The following is a 24859-nucleotide window of genomic DNA, read 5'->3' as shown; positions in this document are numbered from 1 at the left end:
CCTGAGGAAGCAGCAGCAAGAGGAGATGGGTCAAGTTGGAAGGACAGAAAAGGTGGAATTGTGCTAGGATCTGTTCTTCCCTTGAGTTCCCAGACACTGCCATGTTTCTCACTGGTCAGACGATCTCCTACTATCTGAATACCAGAGCCCCCAAAATAGCTGGAAATTAACTCGTTTCCAGGTTACAGCTACCAAGGAACTAGTTAGTTGTGCATGGGTTAAGTCTGATTATAAATTTGGATGGATATTTACAATTGCTGTTATAGACCTATTAGTCTAAGGTTTATAAACTTCACATTTGGTTAATACTACTTGCAAGTGTCAGGAACTTTAAACTTTTTGGAGGCACATTTTAATTTTCATGTGCGAGTAGTTAATGTTTATAAAGAGTTATAATGGGAACAGGTTTTGCTTGCTGTGAAACCTGATAAACTACAGCATTGCATTTTTTCAGGGTTGCTTGCTCTCAGCTTTGCCTGGTAGAATTTAGTCTCAAGCTTTCTGGGAAAGCCACGCGGACACGTCAATGATTTAAGACGTTACCACTGGAACCCTGTTATTGTGTTAGGTGTGGCTACGTGTATCCATTTCACTGCAACAATCTTCATGCATTTTATAACTGAACAGCCACAATAATGATTTTAGCACGTAAACTTTCTGTACTTTGTTCTCAACTGGCAGTGCTTTCTAACTGGAAAAAATCTGAAGATTTTTCATACAAGTACATCTGAAAAGCTTCTCCACCCAATTATTCAGGGACAACGTTCAATTCATTTATGCTGAAAACAAGCTTCTCTAATTTGCAATGGGGAAAAGCTGCTTGTATGTGATGGCTGGCTGGTACGATTACGGATATTAAAATAACGCTGAAGCTGCCTCCTTTGAAAAAGCAGATCTACACTTTGAAAAGTCACTACATGCAAATGGCATTCTCTAAGGGACAAACTGTGGCCCAGCTTGCAGTGTGGCACAAGGGAGTAAGGGGCCATAAGATACCTTAAATATCTCAACAAAATATCTCATCAAAAAAATCCAAAGATTTTTAAATTATTTGGTAAGGGATTCGCAGCCAGGCATGCTACCATCTGATGTGGAAAGGGGAAAATTTGAGAAGTGAGGGAAAGAGATGGAGAAAACCTGAATTTACATACAAACCTCTGGTGGCAGGGAGACTTGAGGGTCCAGTTTATTTGGAGGAAATGTTCTTTGAAATAAAAATACTGCAAACTAATATCTCCCCCCACCAACCACTACAATATGGCCCAAATCACACCTGCAATATGAACCATTCAAATCAGTGTCAAAACTTCCACTGAAAATCAGTGTGACCAGGATTTCACCCTAAAAGAACTAGAAATGGGTTGTTGTTTTTTTTTTTCCAGGTGATGTGGAATCACTAAAAAGTGGAGTATACACATACACTCTTCCAAATATTCATTCTGCACACCATATATATTTTTCTAATTCTCTATTGAACACATGCTGCTGTAACTGAACCTCTCATAACTCAATTGTGGATCAAAGTTTTATAGTACAGGATATATAAAAGATTACTGTAGATTAGGGCTGTGAAGCAATTAAAGAAATTAATCGTGATTAATCGCGTGATTAAAACAATTAATTGCACTGTTAAACAATAATAGAATACCATTTATTTAAATATTTTTGGATGTTTTCTACATTTTAAAATATATTAATTTCAATTACAAACACAGAATACAACGTGTATAGTACTCACTTTATATTTATTACAAGTACTTGCACTGTAAAAAACAAAATAGTATTTTTCAATTCACCTAATACGAGTACTGTAGTGCAATCTCTTTATCATGAAAGTTGAACTTTCAAATGTAGAATTATGTACAAAAAATAACTGCATTCAAAAATAAAACAATGTAAAGCTTTAGAGTCTGCAAGTCCACTCAGTCCTACTTCTTGTTCAGCCAATCAAGTTTGTTTACATTTTTGCAGGAGATAATGCTGCCCACTTCCTGTTTACAATGTCACCTGAAAATGAGAACAGGCATTCTCATGGCACTGTTCTAGCTGGCATCGCAAGATATTTACGTGCCAGATGTGCTAAAGATTCATATGTCCCTTCATGCTTTAACCACCATTCCAGGGGAGATGCATCCATGCTGGTAACAGGTTCTGCTCGATAACAATCCAAAGCAGCACAGACCAATGCATGTTCATTTTCATCATCTGCGTCAGATGCCACCAGCAGAAGGTTGATTTTCTTTTTTGGTGCTTCGGGTTCTGTAGTTTCCTCATCGCAGTGTTGCTCTTAAGATTTTTAAAAGCATGCTCCATACCTCATCCCTCTCGGATTTTGGACGGCACTTTAGATTCTTAAATCTTGGGTCGAGTGCTGTAGCTATCTTTCAAAATCTCACATTGATACCTTCTTTGCTTTTTGTCAAATCTGCAGTGAAAGTGTTCTTAAAATGAACAACATGCTGAGTCATCATCCGAGACTGCTATACCATGAAATATATGGCAGAATGTGGTTAAAACAGCAGGGGACATACAATTCTCCCCGAAGGAGTTCAGTCACAAATTTAATTAATGCATTTTTTTTAAATGAGCGTCATCAGCATGGAAGCATGTCCTCTGGAATGGTGGCTGAAGCATAAAGGGGCATACAAATGTTTAGCATATCTGGCTTGTAAATACCTTGCAATGCTGGCTACAAAATGCCATGCAAATGCCTGTTCTATGCCTGTTCTCACTTTCTGGTGACACTGTAAATAAGAAGGAGGGCAGCATTATCCCCTGTAAATGTAAACAAATTTACAGAGATTGGCTGAAGAAGTAGGACTGAGTGGACTTGTAGGCTCTGAAGTTTTACATTGTTTTGGTTTTGAAGGCATATGTAACCAAAAAAAAAAAAATAATAAATAAATAAAAAAATCTACATTTGTAAGTTGCATTTTCGCCACACAGAGATTGCACTACAGTACTTGTATGAGGTTAATTGAAAAATACTATTTCTTTTATCTTTTACAGTGCAAATGTTTGTAATCAAGAATATATACTATGATTTCAATTACAACACAGAATACAATACATATGAAAATGTAGAAAAACATCCAAAATATTTCAATTGGTATTCTATTGTTTAACAGTATGATTAAAATTGCGATTAATCACGATTATTTTTAATTGTGATTAATTTTTTTGAGTTAATCACGTGAGTTAACTGTGATTAATTGACAGCCCTACTGTAGATACACAAGAAACTTACATTCATGTAGGATTAATTTCTTAAATCACAAACAACATTTTCTACAATCAGTTTCATGACCTTGTTTTGCTGGTGTAATTAATGTATAAGAATTAAATTAGGGTATCAACAAAAGAGAAAGACATTTTATATAAATAGTATTTATATATATATAAAAAAATCTAGGACACTCCAGGTATCATGCTAGTCCAGGGGTGGCCAACCTGAGCCTGAGAAGGAGCCAGAATTTACTGATGTACATTGCCAAAGAGCCACAGTAATACATCAGCAGCCCCCACATCAGCTCCCACCCTCCAGCCCCCAGTGCCTCCTGCCTGGTCGCAGCCCTGACAGTCAGCACCTCCTGCCTGCTGCAATCAGCTGTTTTGCATGGGCAGAAGGGTCTGTGGGGGAGGGGGAGGTGCAAGGGCATGGCAGGCTCAGGGGAAGGGGTGGAGTGGGGGCAGGGCCTCAGGCAGAGCAGGGGGTTGAGCAGTGAGCAGCCCCCGGCACACTGGAAGTTAACATCTGTAGCTCCAGCCCTGGAGTCAGCGCTGATGGAAGGAGCCACATATTAACCTCTGAAGAGCCGCATGCGGATCTGGAGCCACAGGTTGTCCACCCCTGAGCTAGTCCAAACACTGGCATCTACTGTTTTGGGGATATTGTGAAATTCTTCAAACCTACAAATATACTTTCTCTCCTTTTCAGCAGCTCGCCCTGAACTGAACATATGCTGAGTACAAATGGACCCATTTAGAATCTCTTTACAAAGTGCAATGTTTCATGGGAACATTGATGACAAAAGTAGTACTGTGCTTTGGCCTTATTTCCACTTGGAGATAGGTCAGTCAATAACTGCCCTAGTACACATTTAATTGGATTTTCCATTAGCTGAAACTGGGTGCTGATGCACATCATCATCACCAAGTTGACTCCCTTATTAGCTTGTTTCTTGAGTTGCATTTCAATCCCCAAAGGCCTTGAAATAGATCTACTTTTTGGATCAGATGGGCTAGGAAGTTCTCTAAAAGAAATACAAAACCAGTATTGCAGGTGAAGTAATGTCAACCCATACCCAGACCAAGGGAAGGAGATGTTATTGTTTCTACTGCAAGGGTATTGTAACAAAGCATTTTCCCCCAACACTATTTAAATTTACATTTTAGTGAATGAAATCCTTGGGAGGAAACATTCTAAACCATTGCAGTGTGTACAACAGAGAGTATTTAAGATAAAAGTCACTAGAACATCAAGATTATTAAATATGTCCATATTACATCCATTCTAAATTGGAGTATACTGTGCAACATGTTACAATGTAGACGTGATTTTGGTCATCATCAGAACTGTGCAAATATTCACAATTATACCAAAATGCACCTTTGCAAATAGAACTTAAAACTCATCTGAGTTTTGATGAAAGATTTCCTAAAGTTCATGAATCCAGGTTACTTTATTGTTTTATGGTAAAATCTATGCAAAATTTGACATTTTTTACATGAAATGAGTTGAAACTCAGAGGTTTCTACCAAGTTTTGCTGGTAGTTTCGGAGTTCATTCACAACAAAACTCAGGTGTGCAAGCTCACATAAATTAAACAAACAGCGTTTGTAGAAACACCAGCCAGCTGAAATGGACACATTTTCAACAACTCTAAAACCAGACAAGTGAATAAAACCAACTTAACATATTCAAGCAAATGAGCAGATTTTCTGTGGCCTGTCACACACCTCTCAGGGACATTAAAAATCAAATATTAGCCTTTAGACATAGTAAAATATAAAGAAAGGAAACACTTCCATTGAACAACACTCACAGTTAGGGTATTCTCTCCAATTACAAATAATTCTGGGTTATGTGTATCAAGTTCTGCATCTGCTGTCAGCTGTAACATCTGGAAAGTTGACTGCAATAGAAAAATAAACTTGTAAACGTCTAATCAAGCATTCCTATAATGAAGATGTTTTAAAATAATTCTCCTTAAGTGAATGATACTCTACAGCTGAAGAATATTAGTATTACGAAAACTGGAAAATAATGCATAAATATGCCAGTAATGCAGACTTCAACCTTGCTATGCTTACTGTTAATAATTAAGACTTTATCTAAAAAAACCCTATTTTCATCATACAGTTCAAAGAAAAGATGATACTGAAATATCTGTCATTGTTTGAAAACTTTTGCTGCTGTTTAGCTATGAAGGTGGCCAGAGAATCAGAGGGAATGGGAGAAATGGAAAGGCAATATAGCACAGGACAGGGACATAGCTCTGGCCTTTAAAAGAAGTATAAAATGAGAGTGTGCTTTTCCCTTTCTTTTCCTCTGTCTCTCTATCCAACTTTTCTCTGCTTTTCTTCCCTTTACTTTTTTCTAGCACTATCTATTCTTCCCCACCCCTCAGCATCTGATCCTCCTCACTCTTTCGGGATTGAAAAAGGTAAAAATGGAATACTTTTAAAAAGTATTCTTGTGCCTGACCTAGAGATTCCATCTCCTTCCATTACTATTTCTAATCTCAGCAGAGCCTGCGCAGGAGTTCAAACATTACCAGTTCAGTATGATTGTGTTCCATGTGACATTTTCCACATGCGACCAACAGTACAGGGATATCAGTCTAAAAAAAGAGTGCTGTAGGAATGGGTGTTATTAGAGGAATGTGGTCAGAACTCCAACCACTGCATGCAGAACTGGAGAAGCTATCCCAGATGGGATAAATATTTGGTCCTTTTATCTCCTGAATCATCGTTTTCTAGTCGATTGTCGACTCCTCAGCACACACTCTTTTCTCTTCCCTGCTTTACAGATGCATGCATACCCTTCATCCTTTTCGCACCAAATGCCTGTCATTCTAAATGACAAGGATTATGGGGGTGCATTGCCATCTATAAAAGGCTGTTCACGCTGGAGTACTGACAATCAAATGGAGGATACGTGGCCAGGAGAGGATAGGGAAAATTGTAACAGATTTTTTTCTGCTAGAGAGAAGCCAGCATTACCTGCTACCTCTCCTGCTCTATCAAGGCACAGCCATTTACCCGCTTTTATTCTGACCTTTCGTATATCTAAAACAACATCCAAGTATTCTTGGTTCAGCTCATCAAAAAAATAAATATAGTCGTAAAAAGGACACTATCAAGGCAGGCAGATTCTTGATTCACACACTCTCATAAGCCTATTACACTATCAGTCTGACCTGAGGGCTTTTTTTTTAAATGGTTTAAGTATTGACGTTTACAAGAATCCTGCTTGTAAATTTCAATACCCGGTCACAAGACTTGGCAGACAGAACACAGACAGTACGTCATGTGCCTGACACTGCAAACAAACCCAGAGTGTTAGAAGCGTTTTGGTTGGTTGCCTAGCTGAGAAGCAGACATTGTTTCATTTCAGAGGGCTAATCATTTCTTCACGATTAGTGTTATGTCTTGGAGGACATGTGGGAGTTTAAGATGTGATAGTCAGGGTTAGTATTTAAACGATATTTTAAGCATACTGTAAAATTCAATCTGGGATCTGTTTTTCTTTGACAAGTGACCCTTATAAAAACCTTTTGTTTGTTTTTTTTAATCTTTGTACTGAACGTACACACCTTTTCTGAAGAAAAAAATTGGCAACACTAACAATAGCATTAAGTTCTGGGCTTTTGGTACTTTGAAATGATTAGAATGAATGCAATATAGACAAGTGTGGCAGGATTTGATTAAAATCCATAGATATCTGTAAATGTTGATGTCAGCTGATGCACTGAAATCGATGAATAAAATATCCATCGGTAATGGATGGATGCAGCCTTCCCCCTGCACTTTGCACCTTCAGGGAATGGGTGTCACAGGCCATGCACCAGCTCAGGGAGCCGTCTGCTGCCCTGCTGACATAGGAATTAGTGAGAGGGGCCATGACAGCAAGGTTGCAGAGGGCTCCTTGCACTGCTGCAGGTCCAGTGACACCCAGTCCCCGTAGGCACAAGGTGTGGGGAAGGCTGCGGTGCTGGTGAGGCAGATAAGAGACCCCCCTGGCCAGGGCTGCGAGGAGGACGACAAGCCCCTGGCCATAGGGAAGGCCACCCCACTGCTGAATAGGTTAAAATAATGTAATAAAAATCTTAAAAATAAAAATAGATACAAATTGGAAAAAAAAATGTAAAATAAATATTAATCCTCAAAATTGCAAAAAATAATAAAAAAAATCCTGACAAGCCTGAATAAAGGTTTGCTGCAGTTCTAAAGTGAAGATCTTTTTTTTTTTTTTTCAGAATATAATATGACTGCACAATAATTTATTGCATTGCTGTTGCCATGTTGGCCCAGACTTGAAGAAGAGCTCTGTATAAGCTTCTTTTTTTTTTTTTTTTTTTCTGATGTGTTGTCTTTTTCAGCTCTACAGAAACTCTAGTTTCTGGTTACTTGAGCTTATAGGACAGTCTGCAAAAGCAAACACCATGTGCCAGCATCGAGGAAGATTTGTGTCACCATTGTAGCTGCAATGCCTCAGTGGGGGTCTCTCTATTTAATATTTTAAATGGTTTGTTACACAGACTTAGTGTCTGTTTCAGCTTCAGTTGCAAATTTTTGATTTAGGATAATAGACAAAACAATGTCAACAGGAAGAGGAAGGGATTGCTATGGAAGGGGCGCTTTCAGTGTTAAGTTTCAAAAATATCAGCGAACATGATGTACATGGGTATAACATCTCCCATCAAAAGGTACCCGATACTTACAGCTGCAAAGGTCCCATTCCAGATTCTGGTAGACACGTTGACAAAATACTCTCCTTTCAGTGTGAGGTCTTTCAGCATGCATGTAACTGTATTACAGTGCGTGTTCTTACAATTCTTTCAGAGAAGGGGGGGTGGGGGGGAAAAGAGGTATTAGCGTGATTTTAAAAAGCATAATTCACTTTAACAAATACCACAGTTTTAATTCTAAACTTCTTGGTCCTTGCTGAACAAGTTTCTTAACTTAGGTATTCTGTATGTATTAATTAAATGCTTGTTACTCATGCTAAAGTCCCCTCCTTATCTATAGGGCAGATACAGTATGAACAGTGTAAGTGAAAGCTTACTCATACTTCACCACCAACATACCTCAGCCCTATCCCAGAGGGATCTCCTCCAGCAAGAAGTCTCATTTCACATAGAATTTCTTAATGTTATAAGCATATTTTAATAGTTATTTATGAGGAGGTTTAGATTAATTTAGTCAGCATTAATGATCTCAATTGTCCAAACAGTGCAGCAATATTAATAGACAGATGGTCGCTGTAGGAAAACCTAAAATAAACTGAACTAGACAGACACGAGCAGCAGAAAGACCAGAATTTGAGTGAGCTGCAAGGAGTAATATTAGGGACTGTTCTGTGAAAAAGAGAACCATTTGCACACACACAATACATGCATGGACACAGGGTAATATGTAGTGGAAAATGGGCTGTGGTTATTGTGCAGAAATTTTAGCTGTAGAAAGAAAAAAATACATACAGAAGAGGAGGAAACAGCAACACAATACAATGATAGGCCCCTATGCTGCATTGTGATGGTGGACTGCTGAGCCAGTGTGGAGCACCACTGATGCCAACAGGGCCTGCATGGCACAGAGAGGTCTGCCTAAGTGGATTACAGTGCAGGATTGGGACCACAGATATTATAGTCACAGCTTTTCCTTACTAGTTCTTTTGCAGCCTTGAAGTTTTCTTCCTTGAAAGATGCAGAATAAGATGTTTTTCCTATTTGCAAAGGATTAATCTTTGCATCACAACTGACACCTTGAGCCTAAAAAGAAAATGCAGAATTATGCTTGGTGGAAGCATAATGGTGATTTTGTGTGTGTGTAAAATACTGAATGCTTTTTGGAAAATACTGATAATGTATTAATTTCCTTTACAATTCAGAATTAAATTGATTTAAAATGTTTTGGTAATTCTAAAAAAATAGCTTATGTTTACCAAATTTTACGAACTGAGAAGTACATGACCTTTGACTTATGTGTAAGGTGTGAAATACTTTGAAAACATTGTCTGCACTAATATTGGACCCTGGTTTTTCTTAACATACATAAAGGAAGTGCAGTCAGATAAGGTGAGTTTCCCTGAAGGCAATATTCTGAGTAAGTTCTGAATGGAGAATAATGAAGGAGCCTGTTCCATTCCTGGCAATCTTAACAACTCCACATGCTTAAAACTAGTCCCAGACATGGGGCTAACTGTTGGTTAAACATTTAAGTTGAGATCCTGGTCCCATTAAAATCAGTGGAATAACTCCCATTTGGAAATCACTTAATTCATTATGTTACAGACTTTAATTATGTGATCACATGTCGTTTTTTCCACCAGTCCTTGACAGGTACACTAGGCAATACTATTATCCCCATTTTTACAGATAGGAAATTGATCAACAAAGTGACTTGCCCAAGGCCATGTTGGAAGCCTGTGGCAGAGCAGGGACATGAATTCAGGCTCCTATATCCTAGGTTAGTGCCCCAACCATTGAAGCATCCTACCTCTTCCTCCTATCAACTAGGACTGAAAAGAAAGAAAGGGCGGAGATTCCCTATTGTCAGGATGTGGGAGCCACTTTACCAGTGAATGGAGACAACATCAATACAAACATTAAAATGCAGTCTCAGGTCATCACACCATGACTGCTTGTTGACAGTCTGTTCCTAGGTCTCAGCTCTTATACCATTATTCTAATGAGTCTACATCACATTTATTACACAAGTTACAGTTTGTAATTGATGTAGTTTAGTTCTTCACCTGATCTGTATCCAGTGCAGTTAGATACATCAGAGGATTGTTTCCTTTAGTCAACTGTGGAAAATGGATTTTTACAGAAGCCACCTTTACTGGAATGCTTCCCGTTGTAATCTAAATAGAAAATAGCTAGTTATTAATTTATTTAGCTATAACTGGATACAAACAAATTATTGAGCTATACCAAGAACATCAGAATGCTCTAAGACTGATTAAAACTCTGAACTGGTTTCACTTCAATATTTTTTCCTATACCTATACTTATCTCTAACTGGGCAGTAATTGCATTATACTAGCATTCATGTAAAATAATTTATACCATATAATTTTGAATACCTGGCTGCTTTCAAAACAAAAAACTCATTAGTTGCATAAAACACTTCTGGAAAAGCAAATATTTTGTTGCAGCCAATAACCTACAAGATAGGTTACATTTACATTCCCACAGTTGTTACCATTAAATTTAGGTTTCTGCCATGTTGCATATTTGCAGCTAAACTTTTTCCAGAGTTACATAACCAATACAGTTATCAATAATCAGACTTGGTCATGTACCTCCTTGAACATTACTCTGAATACTTAGCCCTTAGCCAAACTAAAGAAATCATTGTGTCTTCTTTCAATGGCCCAAATCCTGCAAAGACTTATGAATGTGCTTAACTTTATGTGCTGTGAGTAGTCCCATTGATTTCTGTCTGCAGAGGAACTGATAGACTGACTTCACTGTTAACACATACGTAAGTCTTTGCAAGATCTGGGCTAATGTGAGCAACTGGAGAACCAAACGTACATAAGACTGCCCATCACTAAATGGGAATCTTACCTTTAAGCAAGTGAAGGTTGTGCATTATGGTGGTGAAGCATTCATCCTTCAGCTATTTAGAATCATTTTCCTCATTGACCAAATTCATACAGCAGCAAAGTGAAACATACCAAGGACCATCTTTTTGTCTGCTCTTTGGGTACAGACTATAGATGGAAAGGCAAGATCTTGTCTCATCCCCAGAAATGTTTACTAACCTTCACTGAAAAATTGAATGCAGGACCAATCTCTTCAAAATTATTCACAGTGGAAGGAATATTACGATCAGAATATACTTCATAGAAATTTATGCTGGTAAGCCTGGTAATCAACCATAAAACAGATTTTTATTTGGCAGCTCTGTAATTGGATGCTTTTTGGTTCATTATAAATCAGTGAATCAGAGTACAGAAGTGTAATAAGAAGAGATTCAAATTATTTGTACCCTTGTTTTTAGTTTAATGTTAAAAAGTTGTTTAAGAAACAGGAAACTTCTTATTGGAGCCCAAATCTCGAAGAGGATTTGAAATGTAGTGCAGCACAGCAATACCATGAAGTGGTAAAAATTTGTTAAAATATACACATTAAACAAGGAGTATATTATTGCTGCTGTAAACAAAAAATAAATGTTTTTATTCAGAGATTTTTGGAAATTATGATTATTGAAAAGATAACAGATGAAGAGTTGCATACATTTTAACACTAATTTCTCTACAGAATAGAGGTGTTTTAGAAGAAAATATCTGTCATGGAATGGTACAAAGAAAGACAGCTGGTCAGCATTTTGGGAAAAAACTCATGTATTCATCTTGCTGTTGGGACGTAGGAATTGGCACACTTGGTGAGGTGTCACATCTGGGTCTTTCAAGATATTGTAATAGTTTTTGCAAAATTGGGGCTGTTAAACACTGTATTTATGGGACAAATTATTCTAAAATTAATATCTCAGACCTTGTCTAAACTGGCCTATACTTGCAATAGTGTGTAAGGTACATGTGGTTACACGCTGTAGTGAAAGGCAGGCTGCGTCCACACTCCCTGCAGCATGTAGCTACACGCACCAGTGAAAGGCTCTGGCATCTTCCCATTGCTGGAGTCTTTCACTGTGGCGGGAGAAGGCTCTGGCAAGGGAGACCTCTGAAGTCTTTTCCAACTGCAGTAGAAGACTGGAGACTTTTCCTGCTGCCTCCCCTCTGCCTGTCGTTCCCTGCTGTCAGATTCTCTTACTGAGGCAGGGAAACGCTCCAACTGTGGAACAAATCAGCGTAGACATGGGAGGCACGGCTAGGGTGCATAGAGAGCTGTGTAAAGTATTACGTGAGGGTTCAGGTGCGTCGGGCACTCTACTCACTTAAACAGTGCCTCAGCGTTTACACTGCTACTTATATCTGTGCTAGCTGGGAATGCAGTATCTGTATTCTACATGCCACCATACATGTAGAACTACCCTCAAATTCACTGTTGCTGTGCACTTTTAAGCAGATGCCACCTTTCACCTCAAAAGTTGAGTTTGGAGTGATTGCTGTTTTTTTCTATCAGTTTAAGTTTATACATTTCATTGGGATCGTTTGGCACGAAAAAAGCACTACAGAAAGTAAGATATTATATTTATTCCTTCACCTGCAGTTCGCTGCATGAGCGCATCATATATCACCATAAATAGTTTATCCTAGATAATGAGGCTTTTCCTTGATCCCAGGCAAACTACCCATTTTGAAAAGGGCTTTCAATACATTTGAGCCAGCAATCCCATTACCGTATATACTGTACATTAATTAGATCATTAAAAACACAGCACTTTTGTTGGTGGTTTTTGTGCTGACCTAGCTAAAATACAGATGTTACAGCCAGCACTACCTATCTAGGTAATTATATGGTTGCCACCACTGCAGTATCTGAGCACTTATAATATCTGTACCTGGCTAAGTATGTATTTAGGGTCATATATGGTCTTTTTATTATTTTTCTTTTTAAAAGCCATGCGATATTATACAAAGAGAATAAGATTACATTTCCTGTACTTGATAAAGCAGGAATTTCTAACAGCAGCCAAATAAAGAGTGAATCTAAGGTCTCTCAGAGGCACCTCTATGTTCTAATACCTTTGACAAAAATGACAGATTCTTTTCTTTATTCAACGTACCTTGTTAAGTGAATTTCTGCATCATACCGCAGAGGAACTGACAGGTAGACCTGGTTGTCTGCTTCTTGCTCTTCATTACTTTCACTATTTATCAAAAACAGTTTGTTCACTCATGTATTATAACTCACAATTACATTTAAAACAAATTACACTGGCAAGGATAGTTAAAATATAATTTAACTGTGCAGCACTGGCAGGGGATGCTTTTTAAATGAAATTATTATATAAGAATGTACTTTACCTCAAAGCATGAAAACTTATATTTGCCATATCCTGAAGATTTTTGAGATTGAAGTCAAAATTAATATCGAAATATACCTACACAAAAGATAAACAAACAGATTATACAATAAGCAAATTTAAATTGCTTACAAGCAAATATAATTAATTATAATAATTATTTATCTGCACATAAACATCGAGTGTGATGGACACACCAATGCCTGGGTGGTGTCTGCCTATGGGGGAGTAGGACAGAGGCAGAGCACTGCATGAGGCAGTGGCAGGAGCCTGGGGCACTGTCTGAGGCAGCAGCTCTGGTAGAAGCTCTGCACTTCTCAGTGACCTGCCTTTGAGCTTTAATTTTTTTCTTCCCAGGACTGCGACTCCCTGAAATTTAAGCACAGCTCTCAGCCTTCACTTTTATAGACAAAACAAACCATCCTCTTGAAACTTAGGGATCTCTATTCCCCTGATCTTCTTAATAGCTCTTCTCTGCACCTGTTCCAATTTAAATTAATCTTTCTTGATCATGGGTGACCAGAACTGTATACAGTAATCAAGATGAGGTCTCACCAGTGCCCTGTACAATGGCATTAATTCTTCCCCATCTCTACTGGAAGTACCTTACTTGAGATGTCTTAAAATCATATTTGCCTTTTTCATGACTGCATCACGCTAGTGTCTCGTAGTCATCTTATGATCAACTAAGATACCCAGGTCTTTCTCTGCTGTTTCCAACTGATGAGCCCCCCCATGTACTACAGAATTTCTGATTAGTCCCTGGCACTTCATACTATGAAATGTTAACCCACTTCTATTACTCCAGTCCTCAGGATCCTCCAATTCTTCCTGTATAATATTCACTCCTCTGTATTGATGGTGCCTCCCAACTTTGTGTCATTAGCACACTCCCACTTGGTGCCAAGGTCATTAATGAAATATGAAGTTATTTGGATTATATACATCCCTAAGCATTAACACAGGTGAATGAAAAGTCACACAACTCCCTGTATTCATTCTGCTGTCTATAATCCATAACAGGTCCAATTTGACCAAAGCTGTTAAAATGACATCACATTCAATCCAGTGAATTTTTTTGTGCACAGGGAACATGTTTCTGTTCTATCTGGCAAGCTTCTCATTGTTCCAAATTACCCTGTCATGGAATGGGAGGACTGTTTCCCTCCTGCCCCAGAGGAACAGAGAAGAGGATGGGCTTCCTAAAACCTTGGTATCCTGAGATTTACACACCACCTTTTAGGTGCTGGGCTACCCGCTCCTTCCATGGCAGCACAGCTCCCACAAATTGGTTATGTTTGCAGCCCTGGAGAGGGAGTTACTGTTGATGGAACCAAGCAGGAATTCCCAGCTCAACAAACTGCTCTGGACAAAGTCTCTGGTGTCTTCTTCCTAGCCAAATCTCAGAACCGTTACTCTATCTTCATCATCCTTGACCGGTCAGCTGCCTTCAACCCAGTTGACCGTGCTCCTGCTCTTGAATTCTTGACATTCCTTGGCTTCCATGACTTTGTCCTCTCCTGGTTCTCCTCCAACTCCTCCTCTCTAACTGGATCCTCCTCATCCATCATCCAACTTTCTGTGGGGATTCCACAGACTCTGCCTTCTCTCCCCCATTTTACATTTTATCTCTGGGTAATCTCATTCACAAACACAACTTCAACTACTATCTCTGTGCTGATGACTCTCAGATCTTTCTCTGTACTCCAGTCCTGTCTTGTTCTGTCCAAACTAACATCTCAGTCTGTCTTTCTGAAATCTCCTGGTGGGTGTCTAGCTGTCAGCTCAAGTAAACATGGCTAAAACAGAGCTCTTAATCCTTCCCCCACTCCCGTCTTTCCCAATCATTATGAATATCACCATCATCTTGCCTGGAAATCTCTTCAGTGCCCAGGGAAGAATATCAGAGAATGGTTACCTCCCACCTTCTGTCCCCAGCCGCCCCACCCTCGCAGAGATAAAGCATTACAGTAGCATGGTAGGGAGATGCATGCTGCAGAGCCATTTCTTTCCCGAGCCCTGTGGGTTTGGGGGATCTTTGGTCCATTGTTTATCATCATCAGAACAGGCAACATGTAACCCAAAGTGAGGTTTGAATCTAACCAAATCATTAAGAAGAAAACAGTGCTTGTTCTTTGTGAAGGGGCATCCTTTTATAAGCATTGTGGTAGAAATAACAAACTTACTTAAATACAAAATCTGAGCAGTACCTGTTGTCCCACTTTAAAAACAGGATAGCTGACTTGGCAAATGACTGATTTATGGCCAGTGCCCATCTGACATGAGACTTCAGTCCCATCAGCCTGGAGGAAAAAAAAACAAACAACCCAGATATTAGCTTCTGCTACAAAACCAGAGAATACCCTACACTACATTTTTCAATGTGACATCTACCATGTAGGGCCAAATCCACCCCTGAATTCAGCTGCAGTTCCACTATGGGCAAGCTGTTGAGAGGCTGTGCAAGGGAGGTTTGGACTGGGTCATGTGAGGAGTGGAAAGATGACAGTGGGTCTGTGACTACATAGATCCACTGGCAAATTGCTTCTGTGCAACTGCTTATTGTCCAATACCCCCACAAGAGGGTTGTACTTAGAAGCAAGGAATACAGATTGGAGGCCACAGCAGTACGTGCTTTATATTAGTAACAGCACCAAAGTGACAGAGGAGTCACCTGTTCTTCTGGTCGTAGTGACACCTACAGCATCAACTCTTATTGTGCTTTCAAGCACAGAGTGGAGATTCCATCCCCAAGCCCTCACACAAAGCCAGTGTAAATGGGTTTTGTGCACGGGACCAGATTTGGCCGTTCCAGAAAATTAATCGAAATACGAAGTTAAACAGAGAATCCTCCTTGAATGATGGAGTTCACTTCGCTCACATTCCATTGTCTAGTTCCACATAGTTCTGGTTCTAGGCTCCTTTCTGCTCTGAAGCAGAAGCCCTTTTGGGGGAAAATGGGTGCCCTTGAAGACTGAACTTTCTCTACGCCAATGGATTTTAAAAAAAATCTGATTTTTGTTGTTGTTCTTTATGCAATGGAATTGTTGTGGTTGTGCTGTGCCATGGGGACTGGATGTAAGGTGCATACCACGTGAGTGACATGAAGCCCGTCTATTTGCATGCAGGAGAGCATGGGTCTTGGTTGGGCCTAAGCATTTGCTTCTTCATGAATGCTCCCATTCCTTCCCTTCCCACAACAGGCAGCCATGGAAGCATCCTGCATAAGATATTTCAACCACTGGATTCTAACCCTCACCATGCACCTTTCCAGGAGCAGCCTTGTAACCTGGGCCAGGCACTGGGGTCTGGATTTTATCCTGTATTAACTGGCTGGGAGCAAGAGTTCAGATAAATGATTTATTCCAGTCCCCAAAATATGTAACATTCCTTTCTTCTTTGCAAGGAAAAAAATCCATTAGGTTTCTGGTAGAGTGATCATCTTGATCTGACTAACTGTCTCGTTGAAATACATGACCTTGGCAGTAATGCTATTTCTAGCTCCAAAAATCTGTGTTTTAAAATGCTATCCATGTTGCATACTTGATTTGTCAAGTATAAACTCTATGTGGCACAGCAACAGTATTCAGACGTGTTGCTGGGGGGAGGGGAGGGGTCAAGCAATAGCTACGGGATGCCAAGTCCCAGGGCAAGGAAAAAATGACGGTAATAGTGAGGCAGCATGAAACTAGATAGATTGCCAGCTTTTTTGTTGAGCTGGCTGTCGCTATCCTTGATCTAGATAAAGTGATACGCTACATTTAGTTCTGACTGATGGTAAGACAAAGCTGGAAGATGATTTTGGTATCCTAGGGAATAAGCTGGGTCGGAGGGGTAGTTTGCACATCAGCCTTTGCTGGGAAAATGATACTAGAAAGAAAAACATTTCTCTGGGAAACCAGAAAAACAGCAGTAATAATAGGAAAAGTTGAGAAGAGATGAATATTTTACATACTGGTAAAGAAGATGAAGCAAAAAACAAGTTTTCTGAAAATGTAGCCTGGATTCTGGCGTTGTAGGCATTTTCCTTTTTGTTTCTCAGCTTCACACTGAATGTTAGCCTTCTTTTCTTGCTGCTGACAATAAAGGGCCGTTTGCTGTTGAAGAAATTGTTTGGTATTATAAACTAGTGCAACTGCAGATCACTAAAAGGCATTAGATTTCCATTAAGCAGCAGCAGCAGCAACTCACATGCATAGCACCATCAATTTCAAAGTTCTACATACTTACAGCTGTAGCTTTACAATAACTTTTTACAATGGTTATAAATGATGTGAATTCATCTCTTAAAACTGACCTGAGTGAACACTTTCTGTAAAGCTGCATAATCTTGACTATGACGTTATTGACATTATATATGTCAATATGACATTAAGTTTTAACAGTAGAAATGCTGTAATTCTCTTTAAAGGCAAAGTAACTGTAAGAATTCAACTGCCTTCCAGCATAGTCATACATCTGTGTACAACAGATGGTTTCTCATCCTCTTTTAGTAGTAGAAACTGAAAGACTCTTTGTATATTTTTCTACAAATATTTGCTGCATTGCAAAGAAACTGTTAAGTTTTTATTCAGAATGCAGTTGGCAAAAATGTCCCTTACGAAAAACTCACTTTAACACTTACCCATCATCTGTTTTCTGTTGAACCTCAAGAACAAGATCAGAAATGCAGAGTTCGTCCTCACCACAGTCTTTAATAAAAGGGATCTACAGGAAAGGGAACAAATATTTTCCTGTATTTCTTTAGTTTCAAATTACAATTTGAGGACCAGACCGACTATATCTAATTTAACTTCAACATCTAAGAAATAGCTTAGTTTTATTATCCCCATTTTATAGATGCCTCAGCGAGACCTATAGACACTAAGCAGCTTTTGTAAAGTCATACAACATAAAACTGGGAAACGAACCCATGCCTTCTGTTGTCAGTACAATGCCTTAACCATAAGACTATCTTTCATCTCTACATACTCTGTTGGTGACAACAGGAGCAGTGTTGGGGGAGCACTGTGTGCTTTCATACAGTAACGTTCTATACTTACGCTGTAGGCCACAGTGGCAGGTGAATATATATCGAGGACAGGACTGGAGCCAGGATTCTTGAGGCTAATATCAATGCGCAGACTAAGGGAGTTTACAGCATCAGAAGGCTCCTATAATACACATATATATTCACTGGCAATTGGCTGTACAGCAGATCATTTAAAACAGTATAAATATTATTAATGGAAAATATGTTAACATGCTGTAAACAGAGACTAACAAAGTGTTTCTTCTCATCTTCTAATATTGCAGCATTGCCTCTTTTTAACCTTTTGTTTCTTTTTGTGCTTGTCTGCTAAGCAGTATTGCAGCAGAACCTACCAGTGTCAGCATTTCCATTATAATACCCAAGGATTCATAGAGGCTGTAATTGTTTCTGTGACTTTGGTATCTGGAAAGTCCCTGCTGCTGCAGAGGCTGCTTGCTATTCAGAGGACGAAGTTACTCCTTAGAAGCAGCCACATGAAACCGGTTTTATTCTTTCCTGGCTGTGTAAGTCTCGCCCTTTCCTAAGCATGGATTCACTGACTCTACCCCACTTTGCCCGACTACCATATATGGCAAATGGGCCTTTACGAATGACATCAGGAGAAGCGCTAAATGCGTGGAGTATGTCTCCTCATCATCACTCCCTTCTGATTTCCTAGTAGTGAATGGATTCTTCCCAGATCAGTGACAAACTGATTAAGGGCGTGGGGCATGCCCCGGCCCGGGTACTCTAACTAAATGACAGCTAACTAACTAACTACAGGTACTAGCACTGAACGAACGAAAAGTTCTGGGGACGAGCTACAGCAAAGCTAGAGCAGCACAGTTCCAATGCACCTTCACTGGTGGCAAGAAGGAACTGAGGGTGGGGAGCACGCAGCTCCCCTTATACCGCGCCATGGAGGCGCCACTCCAGGGGTTGCTGGGGTGCTCCCCCTATGGGTACTGCCAGGGGAAAAACTTCTGGCACCGGTGCACGTGGCAAGTACACACACCTACTGTGGAATAGACATGAGCAATCACTCGAAGAAGAATTGTCTCTTTCTGCCTTAATATCTATGAACGTGAGTTTTGCCATTGATTTGAATAGGGCCTATATTTTTAAGATGTCTGAGGAGTGAAACAGATTTAGTTAGATATTTAGTAAGTTATTGACCATATCAAATAAAATTCTGATCTTTGGATGGATCATTTCTCTCTTAGATGACTTAAGACATGAGGGTGTTTGAGACGGTTTACCTGTACATTAAAGATGTGCTCAACACAGGTCTCTGCAGAATTTACAACAATATTTTTCTGCATACATCTCTCATTGTTTTCTTTGAATAATCCTCTAGAAGTCACTCTAGATGACTGGAGATCAGCATCCAGTGTTGCATTGTACCTGATATCTACAAAAGAAATGGAACAAATTTTTGTGGAGTCCAAATTTCAGTGCAACTCCCATCAGAATTAGGCTTCAATATTATAGAATGACTGGTTTTGCCATGAAACCCAGTAATATTTTATGGCTTCTGTAGCTTGCTAAACGTGAAACCTCAAAAATGGTAAACAATCCAATATTTACTGAGGATGTGAGAGTCTAACCTGGGCAAAAGGTCATTCTGCAAAGCCAGGAATATGCCAAATACAGATACCTTGCAATCATATCACAGAATTCTATAACAGTCTATAAAGCACTCTGCATCTAGTCATCCATCAAGCTGCATTTTCAGCTTTAATTTTTTTTTCCAAATTTTACGAGTGCTTACTATGGAAATTCATCATTATTTTGTTGCTCACAAATTGTAAGCACTGAAAAGATACCATATTCAGTAGAGAAGTGGTCAAACTTATTTTGCCAATTATTTGGTGTAAAGATAATTGAGCAGGTGAAGTCTGACAATATTGTACCATAAGTCCTTAAAGGACACTTGTAATATTTTTCTATTTCCCTGACTTCCTACAAACGGTGATGGACAAGTGAAGACAATGGTGAAAGATCCAAGATTGGGCTTTAATTTTTTTTTTTCAAAAAAATCATATAGTTTGGGCTAATTCTCTTCTATTACCCCAAAAGAACTCCTGTCTGCTCACATCAGAGGTAGCAGCATGTTCAGCATGAGTGATTTAGCAAAGGGAGACATTTATTTTTTTTTGTTGGAGAGAGAAGATGTGGTCACTGCTGCAGCTTCAAACAGCAGCCTGGAAACAAGCTCTGTACCCCTGCCATCTTCTTAAGTTACTCCTTTACTCCTCCAAAGTGATCAAAGCTGATGACAGGATTGGAGTGCAGCTGAAGGACAACTAGAGACCTCAATGCACTAAAACTAGCCTCTGAACTCCCCTGCCTTTACTCCTCTCTCCCTGATGACACTTCATAGTGCTAACAGGATAGGTGAGACGTCTGCACTCTTTTCGATATAACTTGTCTCTCACTTTCCAAAGACAGTAGGTCAGTGATGACAGCAGTGCTTTAAAATAAAACAAAGCAGCAATTCTTCAGCCACTATTAAAATTTATAGTGATTTCTTTTTACAGGATTGTAATCCAATATTTGTTTTTAATTTTCCCCAGTATATTAGAATTGCAACACTTTCAACATAATTCACATAAGCAATACATTAGGTATTCTTACCCACTTGGTTATTTCTATTAGCAGGTCTAAACTTGGCACTGAAACATATTTTGACGGCTATCTCAGTGTTCTTATTCAGCAGACTGATTTTCTCAGGTACAAATGAGGCTCTTATGGACATATTTGCAATGCTTTGTGACCTGAAAAAAAAAAAAAAGAGATGGCTACATGTGATTTCAAGGACCCTCAGTAAATCGGAAACTTAGTTCTGGAATAGGCCTATCTGTGACTATAAATGTTTTTTTATAATGGTCCCCATTGTAAGATTTCATATCATGCCAGCCTGGTACGGTTATCTTTCTTTGATGAAATGGTTCTTTTCAATAGCTAATATTCTTTTTCAAATCTCTCTTATGTTGTCACATTAACTGATACAGTACAATGGGACATTTATGATAAGTCAATATTAATACTCTTAATATTTTAAATAATTTTTCATAAGACAGAATCAAGTCCTTGTATTTTTCCTTCAGGAAAACTGCTAGTGTTCTTTTAGGAAAGTCACTGACCTTAATGGTGGAGCAGAGCAGTTACATTTCTTCTTAATTAGCTTTTGTGAAAAAAAATGTAATTGTCATTAGGTGGTCAAGATTCCAAAGAATTGTTTTAAAGTACTAAAAAAATATCGCCAAGCAAATCCAAGATGATGTTTTGTTAACAACTGATTTTCCTGTTTGCATTTTACAATTTACAAAAAACTTTAATGAGCTTCACTTTTTGTCAAGTTAGATCAAATTCTAGAGTAAAGCAGAGATATGAATACCTTTTATTGATCAAACTAAAACAAATGTAAGTGTCAAATAGCTTTCTAATGTACATATGGAATGTCTGCTGACATCAACCCAAGTTCCACTGTGGATAAAAGGTACTAGATGGCCATTACTTTTTAATCTGAGTTTTATGATGCAAGAAGTGGCAATTTATTTATATTTTTAATTCTGTTACCAGTGCAAACTCATACTTCATAAAGTATCTCTATAATAACCTTGGAGAGGCCTGGTGAGGACATAGGAAACCGAGGAGTGAAGCTATTTATCAAGCTGTGTTTTCAACTTAGCACCATGCAATGTGCTGCACACAATGGGTATGTCTACACAGCAAAGAAAACCCCAGAGCCAACTGAGGCTCACAGGACTTGGGCTGTGGGGCTGTTTCGTTGCTGTGTAGACTTCCGGACGTGGGCTGGAGCATGGACTTTTAGGACACCACATGGTGGGAAGGTCCCAGAGCTTGGGGTCCAGCCTGAGCCCAGAAATGTACACAGCAATGAAACAGCCCCGCAGCCCAAATCCAAGTTGGCTGACACTTGCTGCGTAGACATACCCAGTATCGCTTTGGGAAGCGCTTGTGAAACTGTTCTTGTTTTTATGTGATGAAACTTGTAAGCTGTCTTGGCAGGACAGAAAAGATAAATTTTGTCAGAAGTAGGTGCCACTTTTATTTCACTGCTCTATTTGCTTACTTTATAGAACAGCTCTTCCAAACAGGTCAGTCCATTATTTGTTACTGGCAATTGAAAGTAGTGTAGTCCGACACTATTTTTCAACTAGATACTCTGTTAGCATAATCATGAGAAAACAACTGTGTTCGTGCCATACACATGCCATGAGTGGAGGTGGGTTGGAGGTTGGGGTATTTTTTGCCATTTCATTAAACAAATGCACTACTTATATCCAAAATATTAAAACACTGTCTGGCCAAAATAAATTGACTAACCAGAGCTGAACCACATTTCCATCGGCACCAACAGATACATCAGTAATGTCATCACCATTTAAGTCTCTATGGCCATCTACTGATCTTCCAAAGTACTGGAGTTGCTGTCCGAAAGCAGAATTTGATCCTAAAATTTTCTAGAAAAAGAGAGCTTGATTACTGACAAACAGCAGCATAAGCATTTGATTTTCACAGTTATTCTATTAGGATGCAACATATTTGTTTAGACAAAAAACTCTTTTGTGGATGGTCTCTCTATTATTTGTAAGGGTTCCTTTTTCTGAGACAGCAAATATTTAAAAAAAAAAATTCTTGGAAGTAAATTGACCAAGCAGACAGATTGCTGCATGCCAACTAGTCATTATTGAAAAGCTTTATTTCCATCTCACATGAAGCAATTCTCAAGGACTGGGAAATTTAACAAATCTTCTAACAAACCCTTTTTGCATCAGGAGAATTCTCATGAGAGAAACATGTTACAATATTATTATTTCAATCTATGGGATTTGGGTATCTAATTCCCCTTTGAATGTCTCCTCCTTAAATACTATACTTTTAAAGCCTGTACATTTGGAATTAACCCAGTATTTTCTGGTGTGCACCAAGCCGGTAAGGCTAAAATAATGGGCTGCCTAAAACCTTTTCTGGAAATGAGTCAACTTGGTGTACAGGAGTAAAAATGTAAATATAGATACAGCGGGCTAGGCTTCCTCCCAACAAATGTTCATGTCACCTATCTCAGTACCCCTAGCTATCAGCTGCACAAGTGTTATCCTGGGAGTGTTTAGGGTTGGCATATGATGAAGGAAAAGGAAGTGATGCTGAAAACAGCCAATAAAAGCCTACAGAATATGACACAGTATTTAAAGAGGACAGAACAACAGCTAACAAAAAACCCTCATTATATCAAATCCTTCATTTTGAACCTAACTGAATTTTTGTATCTCATCACAAGCCTTTGAATGCAGTATTATGTAACAAAGTTATTTACCTGTGAATATTTGGTACGTATAGTCCTTAGATTGCCATTGTAAATGTAAACTGCTCCAGAGTTCTGATTTTCTAAGGGTGCTCCTATTATCACATCATTAAAACCATCCAAATCAATATCTGAAAGGGTCGCCATAGCAGATCCAAACCGAGCATTTTCTAACCCTTGTGGACCTTCTAAGAGTTCTTGTTGATCCAAAATTCCCTTTTAAGAATACAAGAAAGAACAAAACTACTGTGTCAGTAGATTAAAGGAAAAAATACCTGCATTATTCTTTTCCAGTGTGCATTTCATTGGACTTACCAGCATTGAACTGTATGTGTCATCATGTTACCTATTCACTTAGCTTTGTTAGATCCTCAGTCAGAGCAAATGTTACAGCAGAAAAATTAAAGCATGCAAAGAGGTATTAATTGCACATATAAATGCATTTCTGAGACTTTACAATCCTCAGTTTCCTCATCTGATTGTTCTAAATGTTCCACAATTTTTCAAATATCTATTGATGAATTTTTAATGGTGAGAGTAATTAACCATTGGAACAATTTACCAAGGGTCATGATGGATTCTCCATCACTGGCTATTTTTAAATCAAGATTGGATGTTTCTCTTAGATATGCTCTAGAAATTATTTTGGGGAAATTCTATGGCCCGTGTTATGCTGGAATGTCAGACTAGACTATCACAATACGGTCCTTCTGGCCTTGGAATCCATAAATGAATTGTCCAGCTTTGGATTCCAATTTTTACGCACAGAGAATGGAAATTCTTGTAACTGAACATAATTCTTTGAAACAGAAATGGAATTTCCTACTAGCTAATGCAAAACCCATTTGTGGAAACACTTGTATTCCTGACCTTCCTATTGCCAACTGAAGAAAAAAAGTGTTGAAAAACTGTCTACGTGGTAATATTGCATTATCTATCTTAAAAAGCAACGTCAAAACAAAAATCTTTATGTTTGCCATTTATTCTCATTGTTTTGTACACAAAAATGCTAGCAATGCTAGTCAGACAGTTTATCCAAAATGGCTAGCACGTAATTCCTGTAGCACAGGCAAATTACATAATTCCATGATATTTTAAAATCACTTTCACATCATTCTGAAAATAATAATATGAATAATTTTAAGTTAATCATTTAACAAAGACTAAAAATATTAATCAGTTTCTCAATTGGTTTCTATTTGCAAAAGTGAAAAATCCATCCACCAAATGTTTGGGGTTTTTTGTTTGCCTATTATCAAAGTGACCTGTTGTATCAGCTCTCCTCAGTAGCACCTTCATCCTGTTTAACAGCCTGGGAGAAAATGCTATTGACAGAAGCAGAATTAGAACTCTGA

The 24859-nt window shown here is 38.7% G+C and overlaps 1 protein-coding gene across 1 annotated transcript in view; it reads right to left on the bottom strand.

Annotated features, from left to right (window-relative positions):
- The window catches only part of ITGA2 (integrin subunit alpha 2), an 85539-nt gene that overhangs the window by 5775 nt on the left and 54905 nt on the right, over nt 1-24859 (bottom strand). Inside the window, exons 14-28 of the mRNA XM_037902784.2 lie at nt 23517-23720; nt 22526-22662; nt 20810-20949; nt 19432-19583; nt 18204-18314; nt 17786-17868; nt 17117-17258; nt 15372-15464; nt 13163-13239; nt 12922-13005; nt 10997-11099; nt 9980-10090; nt 8892-8996; nt 7947-8060; nt 5046-5135 (exon numbers count right to left, since the gene is read on the bottom strand). Coding sequence (XP_037758712.1) covers nt 5046-5135; nt 7947-8060; nt 8892-8996; nt 9980-10090; nt 10997-11099; nt 12922-13005; nt 13163-13239; nt 15372-15464; nt 17117-17258; nt 17786-17868; nt 18204-18314; nt 19432-19583; nt 20810-20949; nt 22526-22662; nt 23517-23720 — 1746 coding nt within the window. The remainder of the gene's footprint in view (nt 1-5045; nt 5136-7946; nt 8061-8891; nt 8997-9979; nt 10091-10996; nt 11100-12921; nt 13006-13162; nt 13240-15371; nt 15465-17116; nt 17259-17785; nt 17869-18203; nt 18315-19431; nt 19584-20809; nt 20950-22525; nt 22663-23516; nt 23721-24859) is intronic.

The sequence above is a fragment of the Chelonia mydas genome, chromosome 5 (assembly GCF_015237465.2).
Source record: "Chelonia mydas isolate rCheMyd1 chromosome 5, rCheMyd1.pri.v2, whole genome shotgun sequence".
In the NCBI taxonomy this organism is placed as follows: domain Eukaryota; kingdom Metazoa; phylum Chordata; order Testudines; family Cheloniidae; genus Chelonia; species Chelonia mydas.
Note: the sequence above shows the minus strand (reverse complement) of the source record. Positions and strands in the feature narration are given on the sequence as shown.